This window comes from Anabrus simplex, chromosome 1 (genome assembly GCF_040414725.1).
Source record: "Anabrus simplex isolate iqAnaSimp1 chromosome 1, ASM4041472v1, whole genome shotgun sequence".
NCBI lineage: Eukaryota > Metazoa > Arthropoda > Insecta > Orthoptera > Tettigoniidae > Anabrus > Anabrus simplex.
Window position 1 is genome coordinate 1,063,775,544 of NC_090265.1, and position 21,779 is coordinate 1,063,797,322.

General features: G+C 39.5%; 1 protein-coding gene across 1 annotated transcript in view; it reads right to left on the reverse strand.

The window, feature by feature from the left end:
- Positions 1 to 21,779, reverse strand: part of nAChRalpha2 (nicotinic acetylcholine receptor alpha2) — a 687,424-nt gene that overhangs the window by 17,266 nt on the left and 648,379 nt on the right. The window contains exon 6 of the mRNA XM_067137204.2: positions 17,860 to 18,614. Within this exon, the coding sequence (XP_066993305.1) occupies positions 17,860 to 18,614 (755 nt within the window). The remainder of the gene's footprint in view (positions 1 to 17,859; positions 18,615 to 21,779) is intronic.

The following is a 21,779-nucleotide window of genomic DNA, read 5'->3' on the forward strand; positions in this document are numbered from 1 at the left end:
CTTTAGCCTATTATTTTAATATTTTTATATCTCTCCCGTCGCCCCCCCCCCCCAATTGAATTGTTTTGAAAATAAAATACAGCCCATGTTACTCACTGGCAATGTAGCTTTCTATAGGTGAAGTAATTTTTAAAATCGGTGCAGTAGTCTTTGAGTCTATCCGTTACAAACAAATATACACATTTTTCCTCTATATAATATTATATAGATTACATCTCTACACACACTGTTACCGTCGGGAAGGGTATCCAGTCGTAAAACAGGGTCAAATCCACATTTGCGACACAGTTCACACCCGCAACCACACAGGTGTGGGTAAAGCGATAGAAGAAGGTACTCATTTTAAAAATTCACCCGTTTTCTTATTATTTTCACCCCCTTAAGCGGATTTTCCAAAAAGAGTGTTCATTTTAAAGATGATTCCAAGTACCAATTTTAAAGTCTGTGACATCTTGATTTTTTGAGATATATGTATCCTCGTATAAATAATTCAACTCCTTCCTCACTTCTCCCCCCCCCCCCCTTAAGTGGATTATCTGAAGACGAATATTTGTGTTCCTTTATTTTTAAAGGGGATTCCGAATATCAATTTTCATGTCTGTAACATGTTAGGTTTTTGTGATTTATTGTAGATAATTTCGCTGCTGTAGAATTCTGGAGCTGACGTTGCCATGGTTACGGCAGTTCATTACGTTATCCGATTCCTAGAGCAGGGGTAGTGTGGTGCCAATATCTCCGTAACGGTTGGTTTTAGGGCCTTAAAACATGGTTTTCGGGCCCATAGGGCTTACCGAGTTTTGTTCTTTGCTTCAAGAGGATTAAATTGAGCTTTGTCTCGTCCTTATACGACAAATTCGATATTTTGCCTATATTAGCCTATTATTTTTATATCTCCCCCCCCCCCAGTGCCCCTCACCGCGAATTGATTTGAAAATAAAATACATCCCATGTTACTCACTGGCAATGCAGCTTTCTATAGGTGAAGTAATTTTTAAAATCGGTTTAGTAGTTTTTGAGCCTATTCGTTACAAACAAACAAATTTTTCCTCTTTATAATATTAGTATAGACTAGCTGTTCTACACGTCATTGACAAGACAGTTACTTTTTATCTATCCTCCATGTTGTTCCTAAGATTCTGAGGCACATAGATAGGCACGCCTCTTCCAGTCAGCGGTTTGTCGTGAGGTAATCGCTTTCTGGCTCTCTCAGGTTCTTCGCAGTTTAATAATCTATTCTGCATTATTGCTGCTTTAAATTTGATACCTCCATTCCGGTATGAGAAACACGTATCAGCCAGATGTACAAAGCCTTGTTAAAACGGATCCGGTATGATCTCCGCAGCAACTTTCCATACACCTAGTTACAGGCTGCCGGACTTACTTTCACATGGCCGTGCCACTGATATTTTCCTTATTTTCACTTTATCGGAAAATATGTCAAATAAATAGTTTGTAAATAATATTCTAAATACATAATTTCAAGAGCTAATATCGTGTAAAATCAACCGTAAAAGAGATATATCGAGTTTTATGTTTTAGGCTCCCCGTGAAGCTCGCAATCCTGCTCATTTTCAAAGAATTTATAGCTAACAACCTACTCACCCTTAACCTAAACTTAAATACCAAGTTTCATAAAAATCTGGCAATCCCTTTTCCCGTGATGCTTAACATATAAACCGACAAACAGACAAAAATGAATCTGAATCGGGCATAGACTGTTATTTCTCCTGTCCGGTATAAAAACTAAGTAGTAGTTGCCCATTTTCACCTTCAAAGTACAAGTGAGGTGCAGGAATCATCGTAACTGGAATAGACCAGTTTATGCTTAATGTCATATTGTTGAATAGTCACCGAATGTTCATTACGTTTGTTACCGGTAAGTTTAAAAGCGTGAAGTCACGAAACTCGGTCAATGCAATAGTGCTAGCCGTTCCTCTGAAAAGAGGATATGCATATTTTTATTGTTTTCGTTGAACGGGAACGCTCGACCTTGAAGATGCAACAACACGGCGCAAATAGTTTGAACACTTGTCCACGTACCCCGGATGCCTCATCAGTAGCTCGTCGAACCCTCGTACACTGTACCACTAACAGATCTACTCAGGCTTCCATCTGATACCAACCGTCGACAGTCCTGAGGATGGCTGTCTATAGCTACTGATTTTGAAATCAGGCAACTGCCAGAGCTATCCCTCCCACTCCCTTCCCAGTCCTAACCCTCTCCTTTCCTGCCTTCACCGAAACCCTGAAGACCGTAGTGCGTTGCAATTCTTGCAATCCCCAAAACATGACTTTCCTCGAGAACGGTGCAGGCTACAGACCTGAAACTTGCGACGTTGTGATCCTCTCGTGTGTTTAATTTGGTCCATCAGTTACCTTCCACGCTAAGAGAGAGATTTATTAGAGAAATAATACAAAATAACAAAGTGTCCGTCCTCCAATGAGGGTGAACATTTGGATCCGGAGAATACAGTCAGGTTAGAATTTCAATAGAATTTTAAAACATCAAAAGTGGAAATTTATAACATGCTGCTATTTTCTTAGATGGAAATTAATTATTTTTCCCCTTCTGGAGAAGGCTAGACGTGTTAGCTTAGCTCGCTTCCTTTACTTTTTCATCTACTTTTCATTATTTCTTCCTTCCGGTATAAAAACGAAGTGCTAGGTTTATATAAAAATAAAGACCTATGTACAAAGGGGACGAGCACCTAACCAGCTACGATGCAACCTATTCCACTTCTTGCGTCAGTGCTCGGGATTTAAACGAATTCCCACAGCAGTGAAACCGCAATTCTACTGGACTGAATCCACCATACGAGATAATTAACGTACCAAAAATAGGGTGCCAAGCTTTCAAAAATCGAATATTTCACTCGTCGAACCCTCGTACACTGTGCCACTAACAGATCTACTTAGGCTTCCATTTGATGCCAACCGTCGACAGTCCTGAGGATGGCTGTCTATAGCTAGTGATTTTGAAATCAGGCAACTGTCAGAGCTATCCCTCCCACTCCCTTCCCAGTCCTAACCCTCCCCTTTCCTGCCTTCACCGAAACCCTGAAGACCATAGTGAAATGTTAAACAGGCAACAAAAATTGACTCGGAATAAATATGATTATCCCAGTTGCTTATAGTTAGTTTCCTAGTCCCGCATGGTGCGAACCGTAGTGGGCAGAGTTCTAGAGGTGTTTAGCTGCTCTGTCAATTTGAGCAGTGGCTCAACTGAAAAATGGTCTGTATCCCAGGCTCATGGCAACAGAGCTTTTATTGTTTCTTCATAGTCATGTCCCTGTATCTATTCTAATTTAACGAAACTAAATTTATGCTCGACGTTGCTGAAATATTTATATGCAAGAAAACTGAATCTTAATGAGGCTCATTATAGTTCAAGTTTCATTATGATACAGGTTCTCCACCAATCAGAGTTCAGATTTTCATTTTGATACAACTGTTTGACCTATTAGGTAAGGATAGCATCGCACCTGCGCTCAACGCACTAGCTTCGCACTTGTTTCCCTAATCAAACATGTCTGACAAACATATTAACAACAATGCACCTTCTACTTCCAATAATCCACAATCACACGGCACATTCCCAAAAATTCACTTCACCAACTTCACAATAAACAATTTGTAATTGAAATTAAGCTAGGTTATGATAACCTTCTAACAAAGCTTTGAACACATAATGACATTGTCAAGGTCTCTGATCCACTCACAGAAAATCAATAACCCAGCGCACACGCTCTGCGCTCTGTTCACTAAATTCAACTGTCAAGCGACATCGCGACAGAAATTTATGAATATTTAAAAAATAGAGTTATAATTATCGACGAGCATCAACAGTCGTGTGCAACAAGCCTATAATGGTAATTAAGACACTCGTATGGAAATTATAATAACACAAAGACTGCGACCTATTTTACTAAAATGTGAATTACAAATTCAGATTATATCCGAACGAGTTCAAATAACGAATGTCACCCAGCGTTTACTATAAATATAGCATACGATGTGTAGCTAACAGTGTGATGGCACTCTTACCACCTAACAAATTGCACATTAATAATGAGTTCATTAGCATCCCCGTAATTTTTGTGTGTTATTTCCCTACTGAGCTACGAATGTAGTATCTCGTTATAACTTTGTAGTCTCTTATGACTGGTTCAGAGCAATGAGTAAACTTCTAATGAACATTTAGTCCCACGATGGTAGTTTTAGAATTGTAACCTGTTAGAAGTGTTATGAGAGTATGCGTGACTTCAAAGTTTACCAGCTTCAAACATTCTGTTACAGAGTCATTCCTCTCTTTTCTCCAGATCAGCTAGTTCGATTCACAGTTCCAGGCTGATTTGCCTGAAAGATTTCGTTACAATGCATTGTGCAAGAAAATGTCTATTTGTACTTGGAAATCAAAAATAATCTATACATAGTATAAAGTGAAGTCGGTTCGTTTTCTCTGTCTGTTTAAAATCGCTAATCTCAGAAAGTACCCCCCTGTGGGTGGGGGCGGTAGAATAACACCCACAGTATCCCCTGCCTGTCGTAAGAGATGACTAAAAGGGCACCCAGGTGCTCTCAAATTGGGAGAGTAAGTTGGCGACCACGGGGCCCTTTTTCTGAGTCCTGGCATTGCTTCCACTTACTTGAGCCAGGCTCCTCACTTTCATCTATCCTATCCGACTTCCCTTGGTCAGCTCTGGTTCTTTTCACACCCCGACGGTGTTAGAGCAGTCGAAGCCTGGGGAGTCTTTCATTTTCACGCCCTTCGTGACCCTTGTCTTCCTTTGGCCGATACATTCATTTTTCGAAATATTGGATCCCATCCAATTTTCTGTCTGATTAGTGTTATATAGAGGATGGTTGCCTAGCTGTATTTCCTTTTAAAACAATAATCACAACTACCAATCACAGAAAATGCTGAACTTATTGTATTCGCGTTTCCACCAATAGATAGAGTGTATCTAGGAATATTTGTAGGTATAATTAATTAAAACATATTGAACCCATCATTTACAGTCGTCAAAAGGGATACCCAAATTTACTAGCCAACCTAGCAGTGGGATACATTGTTGTGAGAGGAGCATCCATTTTTGCATCATTACTTGATGAGCACCCTGTGTCTTCTTCATGTTTCGTACCCACGAGATAAGAGCGCTGAATCGACGCCATAAGACCTATCTGTGTCGGTGCGACGTAAAGCAACAAGCACAAAAACAAAACAAAAAAAGCGCTGAAGTTGCATTGCAATATCTTTGGGCAGGAAAAAATACAGATTTATAAGGTCTTAGGGAAGAATTTCGGACGGATTCGAACATACTCGTTGCTAATTTCTAAAAAGCGATAATTATCCAGATATAAATTAAAACTTGGACAGGTACAGTGGAACGCCCAGTAAATAGAAAGAAATTGCCATGTAATCAAATCTCAAAAATCGAAGGAGTGTTCTAGACCGTGGGAAGATTCGAAGCTACACATGTCATGGAGCGGGAAAAGCATTTACTCAACCCACGTTTCAGTGATTTAGACCCCTTAGAGTCAAATTAAAATTATAAAATCATGAGATTCATATTCCTCGAATATTTATGAACATTGGGGCTACCAAGACCAGAGATTAGACCCGTGGGATAATGAAATTGTGTAATGTGGTGCAATCTTCTTACCACTTTTCCCACGCCAAAACACAGATATACTAAGAGTGACGAGGGAGGCCAGAAGCATTCCTTCCTAGGTGGTGCGTGAGTCCAGGTCCGTGTCGCTCTGAGCCAATTATTCGTGTGTGGGTGATAAATTGAAAATTCAAGATTAGCTACGGTCTACTAGTTCAGCGGATGATGAGGAAATCGAAAGAATGTATGAAGAGATAGAAGATTTAATACAATATGTAAAAGGTGACAAAAATCTAATTGTGATGGGAGACTGGAATGCAGTGGTAGGCCAAGGAAGAGAAAGTGATACAGTAGGAGAATTCGAATTGGGACAAAGGAACGAAAGAAGAACTCGGCTGGATGAATTCTGCACTGATCATAATTTAGTCCTTGCCAATACTTGGTTCAAACACCACAAACGACGGCTGTATACGTGGACGAGACCTGGAGACACTGGAAGGTATCAAATAGACTTCATTATGATTAGGCAGAGATTCAGAAACCAGGTGTTGGATTGCAAAACATTCCCAGGAGCAGACGTGGGCTCTGACCAAAACTTGTCGATCATGAAATGCCATCTGAAGCTGAAGAAATTGAAGAAAGGAAAGATTGCAAAAAGATGGGATCTAGACAAGTTGAAAGAAAAGAGTGTGAGGGATTGTTTCAAGGAACATGTTGCACAAGGGCTAAATGATAAGGGTGAAGGAAACACAATATAGGAAGAGTGGATAGTCATGAAAAATGAAGTCAGTAGGGCTGATGAAGAGATGTTAGGAAGGAAGAAAAGATCAACTAAGAATCAGTGGATAACTCGGGAGATACTAGACCTGATTGATTAACGACGAAAATACAAGAATGCTAGAAATGAGGAGGGCAGAAAAGAATACAGGCGATTAAAGAAAAGTGGACATAAAGTGCCATAGCCAAGGAAGAATGGCTGAAGGAGAAGTGCAAGGATGTTGAAGGTTGTGTGGTCCTGAGAAAGATAGATGCTGCATACAGGAAAATCAAGGAAACCTTTGGAGAAAGCAAATCTAGGTGTATGAATATTAAGAGCTCAGATGGAAAGCCACTTCTAAGGAAAGAAGACAAAGCAGAAAGATGGCAAGAACATATCCTACAGTTGTATCAAGGTAAAGATGTAGATAATTTGGTTCTGGAACAAAAAAAAGGCTGGTGATTCTGATGAAATGGGAGACCCAATTTTGAGGTCAGAGTTTGACAGAGATGTGAGAGATCTAAATAGGAACAAGGCACCTGGAATTAATGACATTCCCTGTGAATTACTGACTGCCTTAGGAGAAACCAGAATGGCAAGGTTATTCCATTTAGTGTGTAAGACGTATGAGACAGGAGAAGTCCCATACGGTTTTGGGCAGAATGTTGTTATACCTATTCCCAAGAAAGCCGATGCTGACAGGTGTAAAAACTACCGCACCATTAGTTTAGTATCTCATGCCTGCAAAATTTTAACACGTATTAATTACAGAAGAATGGAAATACAAGTTGAAGCTGAGTTGGGAGCAGATCAATTTGGCTTCAGAAGAAATGTAGGAACACGTGAAGGAATCCTGACTTTACGTCTAATCTTAGAGGATCGAATCAAGAAGTACAAGCCCACGTACATAGCGTTCGTACATCTAGAAAAGCCATTCGATAATGTTGATTGGACCAAGCTATTTACGATTCTGAAGGTGATTGGGATCAAATACCGAGAACGAAGAATTATCTACAGTCTGTACAAAAATCAGTCTGCAGTGATAAGATACGAGGGCTTTGAAAAAGAAGCAGCAATCCAGAAAGGAGTGAGGCTAGCCTGCAGTTTGTCCCCCCTCCCTTTCAATGTTTACGTAGAACAGGCAGTAAAGGAAATCAAAGAGGAATTTGGAAAGGGAATCACAATCCAATGAGAGGAAATCAAAACCTTGAGATTTGCCGATGATATTGTTATTTTATCTGAGACTCCAGAAGATCTTGAGAAGCTGCTGAATGGTATGGACGAAGTCTTAGATAAGAAGTATAGGATGAAAACAAATAAGTCCAAAACAAAAGTAATGGTGTGCATCCGAACGAAGGCAGGTGATGCAGGAAATATTAGATTAGGAAATGAAGTCTTAAAGGAAGTAGATGAATATTGTTACTTGCGTAGTAAAATTATCAACGATGGCAGAAGTAAGGAGGACATAAAGTGCAGACTAGCACAAGCAAGGAAGAGCTTTCTTAAGAAAATAAATTTGCTCACTTCAAACATTGATATAGGAATTAGAAAGATGTTTTTGAAGACTTTCGTGTGGAGTATGGCATTGTATGGAAGTGAAACATGGACGATAACTAGCTCATAAAGAAAGAGAATAGAAGCTTTTGAAATGTGATGTTACAGAAGAATGCTGAAGGTGAGATGGATAGATCGAATCACGAATGAAGAGATGCTGAATCCAATTGGTGAGAGGAGAACGATTTGGTTAAATTTGACAAGAAGAAGAGATAGAATGATAGGACACACCTTAAGATACCCAGGACTTGTGCAGTTGGTTTTTGAAGGAAGTGTAGGTGGTAAGAACGGTAGGGGTAGACCAAGGTATGAATATGACAAGCAGATTAGAGCAGATGTAGGATGCAGTAGTTACGTAGAAATGAATAGGTTAGCACAGGATAGGGTTGCATGGAGGGATGCATCAAACCAGTCTATGGACTGATGACTCAAGCAACAACAACAAGAGTAAATAACAGCCTATGGTAAGTACTGGTGGAGTGTGTAATAAAATGCATACTCATATTCGTATGAATATTAAATTTGCCCGCGTTAGGTGATCAAACGATAAATTTACGGCATATCTCGGCACGGGGATATTAAACAGTCCTTTGCCTGTTAAATGTGTCGGATGATGTAAATATTGAAATATGAATAAGAAGTGAATTTATAATAATAACTAGCTGATGTACCCGTGCTTCGCTACGGAATTCTAAATTTTATATAGAATTCTAAGTTAGGTAGTGTAAAGGTTGTGAGCAAGATTGTATTAAGTTGCATAGCTCTTAACGTTGCCCTAAAAGCACGACGGGCAAGTCACCAATGTCTTTTCTCATATGAAGACTGGGTTGGGTAATTTTCATTTTAATGGTAGGCCAGCTTGCCTACCGTCAGTCACAATCAGATTGCGGAGTTTTCATTGTAATGGCAGACACTCACTCTCCGTCTGCCTTTATAGATTCTCAGAAAGACTCTCTTACTGGTTTTCCCAACTGAAATGAACATGGATCATTACAATGACGTCAATAGGAATGGCGCGATTAAAAGCAATGTCTTCATATGAAATTCTCGATCAAATGAAAAACCACACATTTTCTCACTTTTAACGAACAGAACTATGCTGCCGAACTAACAGTCCAATGCTACAGAGCTGGAATAACCAAGACGCAGACATCCGTGATCCGTGAACATTCTTCTTCCTTTTTTCGGGGAGGGGGTCAAATAGTGGATAGTCCCAGGGCAAAAACTATGCCCGTTTATTTATCTGTTTCCTGGGAGTACCCGATGAGTCGGAAAATCTCAATTCACTACACTGGCGGAGAAAAGAAATCCAAGCCAGAGAAGAAACCACATCTTCGCTGCTAATTTGGAATAAAATTAATGTAGATTTAATGAAAGTGAAGAGGAAGAAGCTTTTCCTAATAAACGGCTCTTTTCAGGGTTGAATTTTGAGTTATTTAGTGAATTGTGGTACTATAATTTGGAATAGGGCTAAATTGTAATTCCATACCAGTTCATTGTACTACTCCTACTACTACTAACTGAGCCTCTGACTTAAGTGCGTACACTACTCATTCAAAACAGCGCGTCAGAGTAGGTATCGAATACTATGATGAACCAGTGTGTTACGTACCAGCAGTATCAGAAAATGTATGAACTAGAGGATTGGCATGCTAAAGAAGAAAGTTATCTAACTCCTCAGCTATTTCCCGCCAATATTCAGTTAGGCTGTTATACTCGGTACACAGCAATAATCCCATCTATCGGAGTTGAATGTCAGCATACGAGACAAAGAACATTACAACAAACAACGGTCAGTGTAATGTTATTGTTGATCTATGTTACGCGCTTTCGATATTGTAGGCCTTCGCATTATTGTCTTCCGGTTCTGAAATACCACTCTTCTCATAGTCGGTACGGTAAAACTGAATAAAACATAAATGATCGGAAATTATATTCTCTATAACTTTTGTTATGTAGTACGTTTCCATAGGACCAAGAGCATAGGTATTTAAAAATTAAATTTTAGGTGCCTTCCCCTAAACTACCATTTCACCCAGGGTGAATAAAATTGTTTATAGCTTAAACTGTAGTTTCTTATTCCCGGCTCTATATACCGATTTTCATTAAGATTCTGTTTACCTATTTTGTCGGGGCTCGGCGTTGATATGGACTTATCAACAAAAATCCAAATTCATGAATATCTGTGTTATCATAGCCGGTAAGGTAAAAATGCGTAAGACGTAAATGATCAGAAATTTAATTCTATATAACTTTAGTTATGTAGTATGTATCGATATGACCACTAATAATATAAATATTTGAGAATTGAATTTTAGGCTTTCCCCTAAACTACCATTTCACTCAGCGTGAATAAAATAATTTATAGCCTAGATTGTAGCGGCTCACCCCCCGACTCTACATACCCATTTTTATTAAATTCTCTTTAGCCGCTTTCTAGTGATGCGTGTACAGACAGACAGACAGACATTACGGAAAAGTAAAAACTGCATTTTCTTGTTACTGGGGACATGATCGATACAGAAATACCATTCTTTTCAAATTCTGAGCAATGTACAGACAAAACTCTTATTTTATATACAGTATATATATATAATTTATATGTGGTAATGTTCAGTGTTTTATGTAAATATTATATAAAGGTAAAGGTAAAGAGCATTCAAGAAGAAACGTGTGAGATAAACTTGAAGATTCACATATAATTGTTAGATGTGTAGAATGTATGAAAATGAAATTAAATAATGTTAATTGAGAATCTCCAACAAGAAATGTGTGAAGTTTGTATAGTGTGTATCAACATGGGGTGTTAAGCCTTAAAATTGGGCATTCAGCAGAAATCCAGGTGGGAGACATTTGTATTCTTTAAAGTGCGTTTTTCATCGTTATGTTCTTATGTTCTATGTAAATAAGGGCCGAAGTTTCAGGCCGACGGTTTGTTGTTTTTCTTTGCTTTGGTTTAAATATTAAGTGCTGTGTGGCACAGAGATTTTATGAGAAGTCTACGCACATTTTATGTTGAAATCCCAAAATTTCAAACGATTATGTTAAATCGGTTTAAAGAAGGTATCGGGTAAAGATGAGTTTTACGCCAGTCTGTCGTTATTGAATTCAATGGTCTATATTCCGTGTCAAAGCATAATGTAAGATATAGTTGAGTGTTGGGAAATTTTGGTTTTGTGGATATCGGATAGAGGTATCATAATGTCTAAATTAAGTCAAGATTGGCGTGATTTTCCTATCATTTAAAGTTTGATATTTGCTGGAAGTTTGTTTCAATAGTTAAGTAATTTCTGTACGAAGACGAATCCATGAAATAAGACACGAATTTAAAATGAAATATAAAATGAAAGATCAAAATAGGCCTTATAACATTGCATAAGAAATTAATCTGAGATCATATAGACATAAAATAGCCATGATGAGAAAGGGCGAACCACCAGGGACAAATGTTAAAATAAATTAGTTCAGTATGATTCCGGGATGGAAATGCCCCGAGGGAGAATCGAACTCAGGATGTGTTGATGCCGGGAAGATGTAATGCCCCGAGGGAGTAATGTGTTATAATGCTGGTAGGAGGAAATGCCCCGAGGAAATAATGCGTTAGAATGCCGTGGGAGGCATGTGCACTATCCAGGGTTCGAGAACCGTTTTGTTTTAGGAATTATGTGAACTCAGAAGGCTAGATGTTATGAGAGATAAATTCAATTGAAATGAGTATATTTTAATCTGGCTTGTTTCAAAATGATATTATTTCCATGTAGATTCACCGCAGGTAGAAAATTGACAGATGGTACGGGATATGACTGTAAAACCACTAGCGGAAGGGTGACATATTTTTAGAATACTGCGAGCTCGTTATTAGACGACTGTCTGGAAGATTTAAGAGGGTCTAAGGAAGTAATAATATTATGTAAACCTGGTAATTGATAGAGATGATATTTTGTATATTGGATTAATGGTTTTTGACAGGTGGAAGAGTTTGTTACGGCGAAATCTTAGCATAGTTTTTGTGGCAGAAGAATATTAATGTGTATTGTGGCGAATTTATCGAATGGTACGGGTAAATGACGGCACTCGTCTGGTACGCACCCACAGTTGGGATTTGTGATTTAATTTTTACATGGCCTCAGTTCTGGTTGTCTGAGGAACCATGGTTATTTGGATATGTACAGCAGTAATGATTGCGGCTAGACTCATGCGTAGTTTTATTAGTTGGTTAGTGGACCACACGGATAATTGTGAGTAATGTAAATACTTTTAGGATTAAAAGAACATAACGTTGCAGAATGATTATATCATGTCATTATATTACATATCTTGTAACAGCAAAGAAATACATCCACTAAGAGAGATAGATCTCTAGTTATGAAGTCAACATAAGTTGATGATAGTTGTTTTAGCGACATTCATTAAATCAATTATATGATCAGTTCAGTCTGCAATGATCAATGTCCGGTTTATTTCCAACATTCATGAAATCAATTAGATGGTTAGTTCAGTCTGCAATGATCAGTGTCCAGTTTATTTCACGTTCATGAAATCAGTTTCATGGTTAGTTCAGTCTGCAATGATCAGTGTCGGGATTTTTTTCAATATTCATGAATTAGGATAGATGGTTAGTTCAGTCTGCAATGATCAGTGTCCGGTTTATTTTTAATGTTTTTATCCAAGTTAAAGGGTTAGCTCAGTCTGAGAGTACTTATGATTAGTTTATTCTTGTGAGAGTTAACATTTTGTGGATAATCATTGCACGATCAGTTCAGTCTGCGATGATAGTGCATCAGCTAAATTTTATTGGTGGTGATCACTGAAGTTAAGTGTTTGTGATAAAATTTTATTTTCGTTTATGATAGCACTGGTCATAGCTTTTGAATAGCCCATTTCTTCAATGGTCAAGATGGTTGTGATTACTGAAATACTGTAAATAACTATTCGTTATTTATATGAGTGAGACGTTTATCCATCTTCCTTACCACAGTAGCGGTCATGATTATTGTAATGAGTATGATTTCTACATTCTGATGAAGACCATGTGTTTAATAATTTCACGTTAGTTGCTATTGATAGCATGGTGATGATTATTACAACACCGTCTACCGACGTTACTCTTTTCAGTTCAATTTGTTAGTACCGTTCATAGACTGTCGGATTAAATTAATTTATTATTCTGTGAAGTGATAAGATTAATTTTCAGAAATCCGTGCTTATTGCTTTCTTTATTTTAAATCAGTTTATTACAAACTATCATAACCTTAAAGTTATTTGTGTGTTAACTTAAACGTAAACTCTAGTTTTTAGTTACACTTTATAAATATTGCAGATCAGTGGAACAATATTCTATATCATTTTTAAATAATTAATTCATAAAGTAACCTTATTTCTGGGTGTCTGGTTGTGACACTACATGGTGCGATCAGGTATTTTTATTGAGATATTAGGGATTTGATAACAGTGAATTTTGGAGCACCATGCTTCGCCAAGGAGCAAGTTAACATGTGAATTTAATCCTTTTTTCTTGTGTATAATTATTCGGTTCAAATATAACCTGAGGTTGTTTCGATTCGATTAAGGGTCCATTCGGTGGCTGATGATATCCTGCGTGGTATTTTATGATCAGTGGATAATCTTATTTAACGAAAATTTCGGAGTCCAGTTACGGAAATTGAATCTTCACGGATCAAGTGAAACGACCGACGGCGTCACTTGAAATCCGATATAAATTTTCAGGTTTTCATCTTTTCATTTTTTATTGAATCCTATTTTGGAAAGGCAATTAACGTTTAATTTAACTAAATATCAATAAAATAATTTCTGAGCTCTTAATTTTTTTTATTTGTGTCAAAGTTATGACAGCTCTTTTGTTAAATTAGCAAACTTTCCTTTATTATTCGATGTTTCACATCTATTGGACGTGATTAATTTCTTTTAATAATAAATCCATTTTAGCCGACTTCTTAAATTTTATTCTAAGTAGTAATTAGGTTTCTTTAAGCTACCCGCCGATTTATGTCAACAAGTGACTGAAGAGCTCGGAACCCCCTTACATTAGAATAATCTACATTTGCAAGAGCCAGAGCCGTATATTGACTATCGGTAAGCACGGCTGCAATATATGTTGTACATTAGCTAAAGAAATGAAATGGCGTATGGCGTTTAGTGCCGGGAGTGTCTGAGGACATGTTCGGCTTGCCAGGTGCAGGTCTCTTTATTTGACGTCCATAGGCGACCTGCGCGTGGTGATGAGGATGGAATGATGATGAAGACGACACATACACCCGGCCCCGTGCCAGCGAAATTAACCAATGATGGTTGAAATTCCCGACCCTGCCCGGAATCGAACCCGGGACTCCCGTGACCAGAGGCCAGCATGCTAACCATTTAGCCATGGAGCTGGACTGTACATTAGCTAAACTGTCACGATTTATGTCAAGCAAGCAAGTCGTATAGTTTAGAATTTGACCGCTGGTGCTGCCTATAAGATGAGATCGCATCATATGAGTTTTGTATCTTGCAGAGAATGGAAGCACTGAACAATAATGTAAATTTTAATAAAGTTGCTGGTTTTGTTTCCTTTTTCAGTTTTGCCATGATTCGGTGACGTGATAATATAGGATACAACACGGTAAATGTTAAGAGACTACGCACACTACGCAATAATGAAAGTTATGATTAAAGAGTGTCTGCTGTCATTTCTTGGTCGATACAGTACTTTTGCATCCATCTCATGGTGCAGGCGAGAGCAAAGTGTAGTTTCCAGCCAAGTCGCAGCCTCATCCATATTTCTAGAAAATAGAACTTAGAGAATTAGAGTAGGAGAAGCTTTATCTGACCCAGTAATAATTAAGAGGGGAATTCCTAAAGGCAGTATTATTGGACCTTTATGTTTTCTTATATATATATATCAATGATATGTGTAAAGAAGTGGAATCAGAGATAAGGCTGTTTGCAGATGATGTTATTCTGTACAGAGTAATAAATAAGTTACAAGATTGTGAGCGGCTAGAGGGTGAACTCGATAGAGATGGACGGTGGACAATGGTATGATGATAAACGGGGTTAAAAGTCAGGTTGTGAGTTTCACAAATAGGAAAAGATCTCTCAGTTTTAATTACTGCATTGATGGGCTGAAAGTTCCTTTTGGGGATCATTGTAAGTAAGTTACGTAGGTGTTAATATAAGAAAAGACCTTCGTTGGGGTAATCACATAAATATGATTGTTAATAAAGGGTACAGATCTCTGCACATGGTTATGAGGGTATTTAGGGGTTGTAGTAAGGATGTAAAGGAGAGGGCATATAAGTCTCTGGTAAGACCCCAACTAGAGTATGGTTCCAGTGTATGGGACTCTCACCAGGATTACTTGATTCAAGAACTGGAAAAAATCCAAAGAAAAGCAGCTTGATTTGTCCTGGGTGATTTACGACAAAAGAGTAGGGTTAAAAAATGTTGCAAAGTTTGGGCTGGGAAGATTTGGGAGAAAGGAGACGAGCTGCTCGATTAAATGGTATGTTCCGAGCTGTCAGAAGAGAGATGGCGTGGGAGGACATCAGTAGACGAATAAGTTTGAGTGGTGTCTTTAAAAGTAGGAAAGATCACAATATGAAGATAAAGTTGGAATTCAAGAGGACAAATTGGGGCAAATATTCGTTTATAGGAAGGGGAGTTAGGGATTGGAATAACTTACCAAGGGAAATGTTCAATCCTTTTCCAATTTCTTTGCGATCATTTACGAAAAGGCTAGGAAAACAACAGATAGGGAATCTGCCACCTGGGCGACTGCCCTAAATGCAGATCAGTATTGATTGATTGATTGATTGATTGATTGATTGATTGATTGATTGATTGATTGATTGATTGATTGATTGATTGATTGATTGATTGATTGATTGATTGATTGATTGCCTTTGGTGACAGGGGTCCCGGGTCCGATTCCCGGCAGGGTCGGGATTTCAACCATAATTGGTCAATTCCGCTGGCACGGGGACTGGGTGTATGTGTCGTCTTCATCACCATTTCATCATCACGACGCGCAGGCCGCCTACGGGCGTGAAATAAAAAGACCTGCATCCGGCGAGCCGAACTTGTCCTCGGACACTCCTGACACTAAATGCCATACGACATTTCATTAACTAATTATGTTGAACACTTATAGTAAGTTCTGCTTTAAATAATTAGAGAGTTGACTCTGAAGAGGTTATAATTATTTCGTCCGAGAGTAAAAGTCATGTTATATCGGGTCCTCATGGAACAAGTTGCTAATTTGATTTTCAACAGCAGAAAAAAACGATTATTAAAAAATGAAAATAAAATTTTCTTAAATATATTGATGTAGGGCTGTTCATTTCAAACTATCTACAATAAAAAACTTCAAACTTATGTCCTGAAATGCAGCTAATTTTGTCTTATACTCTTTATCCCTGGCACGAAAGGATTAATACATCTTTTACCATAAAAGATTTCAGGAACAGTTCCGTCACACTTGTTACTGAACGCATGCAGTCAGGAGCTATATATTCTTTAGATACGAACTCTAGACCTGACTGGCATATGTAACTTCTGAGCGCCTGTGTAATGATTATTGTGACAATTCACCGCCATACAGTAGTCGGTTAGTGACATGAAGAGATAGTTATTCTACATTCTTCGTGTTTCAGTGAGTTTTCTTCCTATTTCAAGAACTGAAAACAACACAAAAATAAAGACGGAATAAGGGCATCATAGCTATCCAGAGGGCTACGATGAATGAGGTAAAAACATACCAGAATCAGCTTATTCAGGATACTACCCAAAACCTTCCAATACGTTGGCAGCTATGTGGACTAGTTTGAGAAGTGCAAGAATCGTTGCTCAGTGAGCTGATCATTTTACACAGTGTCTGTAGTACTAATAAAACAATACTGTAAGTTTAAAATCAAGTCTTTCTGCAAGATGGTTTAAGGTTTTTTCAGTGACGAGATATAAAAGGGCTATGGCTGGGAAGGAAGCGGCCATGGCTTTAATTAAGGTCTAGGAATTCCTTGCTAATGTGAAGTGACAGCTATTCCATATCCTCTTTACTCTTTTGATATGCTACCGGAAAAATTCTTAATATTTCACCAGCTGAAAGGAAAGAATAACATTTGCTTGGTGTAAAAACGTGAAACCACAGAAAACATCATCAGGTCTGCTGATGGTGGGGTTCAAACTCACCCTCTCCTGAATGCAAGCTCGCAGGTAAGTGGTCCGTATCGCACAGTCCATTCGCTCGGTAAATCCAAGTTACTCATTTCCATGCAGTCTAATATTTTCTTGTACTGATAGTCTGTGTTGTAGTATCCATAATCTTAAGAGTATCTGCAATTAAGAGCCACTTAGACAGGAAATTAAAATTAAATGAAAACCGAAAACTGTCTGGATTATCGCATGAAAGATTGTAGGAACAAGACTTAGTACGTTTACTCATATAGGTGGATACTTTGTCCATTGAATGACACTTTGAACGGAGACTTAACTGGGTTCTTTCTGCGATACGTTTCTCAAGCCATAATACTCTAGAAGTTGAATGAGATTCCTGCGCAAAACTGAAGCACGTACCACTGCAAAAATCGCGGATCCTCAGCCTTCTGTCCGACAACTGTCTTTCGCGAAAAGTAGGTGAGTGAGTGAGTGAGTGAGTGAGTAAGTAAGTCGTCTTTATGCATGGCAGACCTGAATCATATGTGGTCAGCACGACTAATTTTATAGCCAATGTCAGTTTCCTAGAATAGGAACAGGTAGGTTATGAAGCGTCCTCTCGAAGCTAACAGAACCCCATCACAGGCCCTCAAATCAGTCTTCATAGTGACAGTTTCGAGTATCAAACTCAGCGTTTCTCCGAATCTCCAGCCAACAGTACAGAGAAGAAGTCACCTATAATTAAGAAAATAAAAAAATCTCGAATATAATCCAGAGATGACTCACCGCATCGAACTCGTCTTGTCGTTGCATATGATGCTGGATGAACATGACGTTGTGGATGGCTTTCTCGAGCTCGAATGGGTATTTCTTGCGAGTGCCCACATCACTGAGGGACCCATCTAGCGCCACAACCGAGGGCAGGCCGTTAAAGCCTATGATGCCGCCAAACCGATTGGTGGCTCCACCACTCGCGGACGGGTGAAGACCGTTGCATCCCCCTGGACGTCTCAGCGAGTCCGGTGAGGACGCTGTTGACGAAGACGTCGCTGCCGCCGCCGCTGCTGCCGCTGCCGCAGCCGCAGCGGCACTTAGCCTGGTCTTCTTAACGCGCAGCAATCTTTTGTTGACAAGATCCTGAAGTAGCTGGTCGGGCACCCTCATGAGCAGCAGCTTCGGCAGGCATTTGATGAAGATCTTACGCACCCATGGCGCCATGCGGTGCGTGCTGGGCTTTCGGTAGTGCACATTTAGAACCATGATGGTGATCACGACTGATAGTCCAACCAGTAACATAGTGAAGAGCAGGTACTTGCCGAGCAATGGGAGTGCCAACGACGTGGAGGGGATGATCTCGGAGATTAGCAAGAAGAACATGGTCTGAGACAGCAGGATCGAAATGCAGAGGGCGATCTTCTCACCAGAGTCCGCAGGTAGATAGAACACAAGAACCGACAAGTAGCTGATACCCACACACGGAACAATCAAGTTCACCGTGTAGAACAGAGTTTTGCGGCGAAGAGTGATGTTGAAGAAGATGTCTGAAACAGAAAAACAACACCACATATTAGCTAGTTACCTAAATTCTAAGTACAAATAACGAAGTTCAAGATTCCTCTAATAAAAGTTATTGTGAAAAGAGTGGCGGATAAATGGGAGATTCATAGATCTTCCCTTTTCTTTCTCATTTTGAAGTCACAATCTCGTCATATTTTTCGCTGAGACAATGAATCAGCAAAAACCCTGAAAAAGAAAAATTCTTCTGCAACAGGAATAATAATAATAGACGTGACGAAATATAATCAAAAACTTCGCAGTTGTACTTGGCTAAGTGGCGCATTATTATTATTATTATTATTATTATTATTATTATTATTATTTTGACAGTTTCTAACTGCGATGCGATTTTTCTCTGATAATGAGAAGGGTTCTGTACAAAACAAACTATCGTACGCTTTTAAAACGAGGGATTCAAGCTTGAGAAGCAGTAGATAAATTATGCGCGTGTAGTTTATTTATGTCTCGGATTAAAAGTACGTGCGATAACCTGGAAGGCGTGATTAGCGCATCGCGTAGCTGTTTAACTTCACCCAAATGGCCTAGTTTGAATTCCCGTGAATCCTAGGGCAGAATTTTCACCTGAAATCTATACGTCAGAAAGGACACCGGCCTTAACCCAAACTTGCCCACGCTCATAACTTAAATTAAGCTAGTGTCTCCACAGTGCATGCTTCACGGCTGGCGATTGTGGAATGAATACTTTCCAAACTGTAGATCTGTAGGAAATAGGAACTCTTTGTGCATATGGACGTTTCGTCTGTAGTTTCAATGGACGTCTTCAGTGCTTTTGCTGCCTTAGTCGAAGTAACAGTTGCCACCTGTGTGACGCAAAGGAAACTTCCAGTGGACCACCGTACTACAGCAGGAAAATTATTAATTGTGAAGAAAGTTTTTGATCACTACCTAACTTATTCATCCTCTTCACAGCCAGTCACTTATCTAATATCGAGTATTATACATATACAAGTTGCTTTACGTTGCACCGACACAGATAGGTTTTATGGCGGCGAAGGGATAGAAGAGGGTTAGGCGGGGAAAGGAAGCGGCCGTGGCCTTAATTAAGATACAGCCCCATCATTTGCCTGGTATGAAAATGGGGAACCAAGGAGGGCTGCCGACAATGGGGTTCGAACGAACTATCTTCCGAATGCAAGATCACAGCTGGATGTCCGGAAATTATTGATTTCTGTAATACTGCTTTTAATCCAGTACTGAATAGGAATATCCCCTCCTCCTTCCCCCTCCCCCCGTGGAGGTCCATGGTCTACCAACCGACCACTGCTCAGCCCGAAGGCCTGCAGATTATGAGGTGTCGTGTGGTCAGCACGACGAATTCTCTCGGCCTTTATTCTTAGTTTTCTACACCGGGACCGCCATATCACCGTCAGGTGGACCTCAACCCAGCCCTCAGGTCGAGGTAAAGATCCCTGACCTGGCCGGGAATAGAACCCGGGGCCTTCGAGTAAGAGGCAAGCACGCTACCGGTACACAGCGACGCCGGCAAATAGGAATACATGAAATACAAAATATATGTGTTTTACTTTAAATGCAATCTATCTGTGCCTCACGTGCCAGGCGGTTTTCCATTCACGCTACATCATCAGAATTATGTCTTAAGGGGCGTTCCCATCGGCGCTGTTAATGTGCCTTCTCAATTCCGGCAACATCTTTGGAAATGGACGGGCGTAGCATGGGCAGGAGTTCCGTGAAAATTTCCTAGCTGTGATGGAAAAAGATGGGAATTTGGGAGAACATATCATTATGATTGATGAAGCAATATTTTATTTACCCAGAAAAATCAACAGGCATAATATCCCGAAACGTGCATCCCAGAACCCCTACGCTAATACTGAGATGGACCGTAACAGCCCCAAAGTAAACGTGTCTTGTGCCATTTCCAGCAGACGTGTGCTTGGCACTTATTCTTTCGCCAGGAAGCCTATCACGGGACATATGTATCTCGACATGGTAGAAAGTTGATTAACGTTACAACTCACTACTTTAAGACTGACGACACAGGAGGGCCAGGATGTCCAAATCGTTTCTGAAACGCACGACAAACCGCGACAGCGCTGTTACGTCGGTGATATTCGAGCAGCTCACACGAGCTAAGATCTGTTGGGGTCAGGCGTCCATATTCATGTTTCCAATAAAAAAAACAAGTGAAACTTAGATGGAAGTAAAAACTTCAAATACCCCTCTTGCAAATGGTGGTAACATTATTTCCGCGAGTTCAATCTTAGTGATAACACAGTATTATGTAACCGTTTAATAATGTTGGACTGCCTGGACAACATCAAAGAGTTATTGAAACATGCCTAACAATAAGAATGATACCACGAACATGAAAGTATTTATTTTGAATATTCAGCCCGAAGTATGAGAATCGACCTTGCCATAACGCGAGAATGAAGGAGATTAAACTGCATATACAAACAAGTAAGCAAGCCTACAGTTTTTACGTACAAGAGTGATCATAGTGACAGGAAGTCCAGTTTTATGCGGAATCCGAATCATGAGGTCACGGCCTTTCATTTCAAGAACCCCACGACCATCTCAGTGAGAGATCAGAGGCAATATCACTATATTTGGGCCCATGAGAGTTCGAGTCTGACATTTGAGAGGCGAAAGTAGTAACTACGAGTGTTGCTATAGTTACCGCCGCCTGCGATATATCATCCTATAGTACATGTGGTGATTATTGTTTTTAGAGGAAGTACAACCGTGTTTGCTGCCGGAGAGAGATGGCTGTGCCGAGGTATACAGCATATGGATGGAGATAGTGGAAATGGAGAGCTCGAGGACATGTAACATCATGTAAAATGTGGTGAATTTTCTTTGTGTTCATACAACACTCTATAGGATGTTTAAAAAATATACGCCATAATTTCAGGGTTGGTTTCCTCAAATATGGAGAAAAGTCTATATAAAAAAAGTGTCCGGAAATGCATACTTTTCCAGGTATTTGTCATGGGCTAGAACCTCAAGTGTTGTGGGCTATTTTGCATGTACCGATGTACTCCGGTCATTATATTACAAGAGTTTATCAAAATGCCCACCTCCTGCTCTACTACAGACTTGTGCTCGACGTTGCATGGAGTTACGACCACACTCGTATATGTCCGGTGTTGTACGTACTGTTTGAA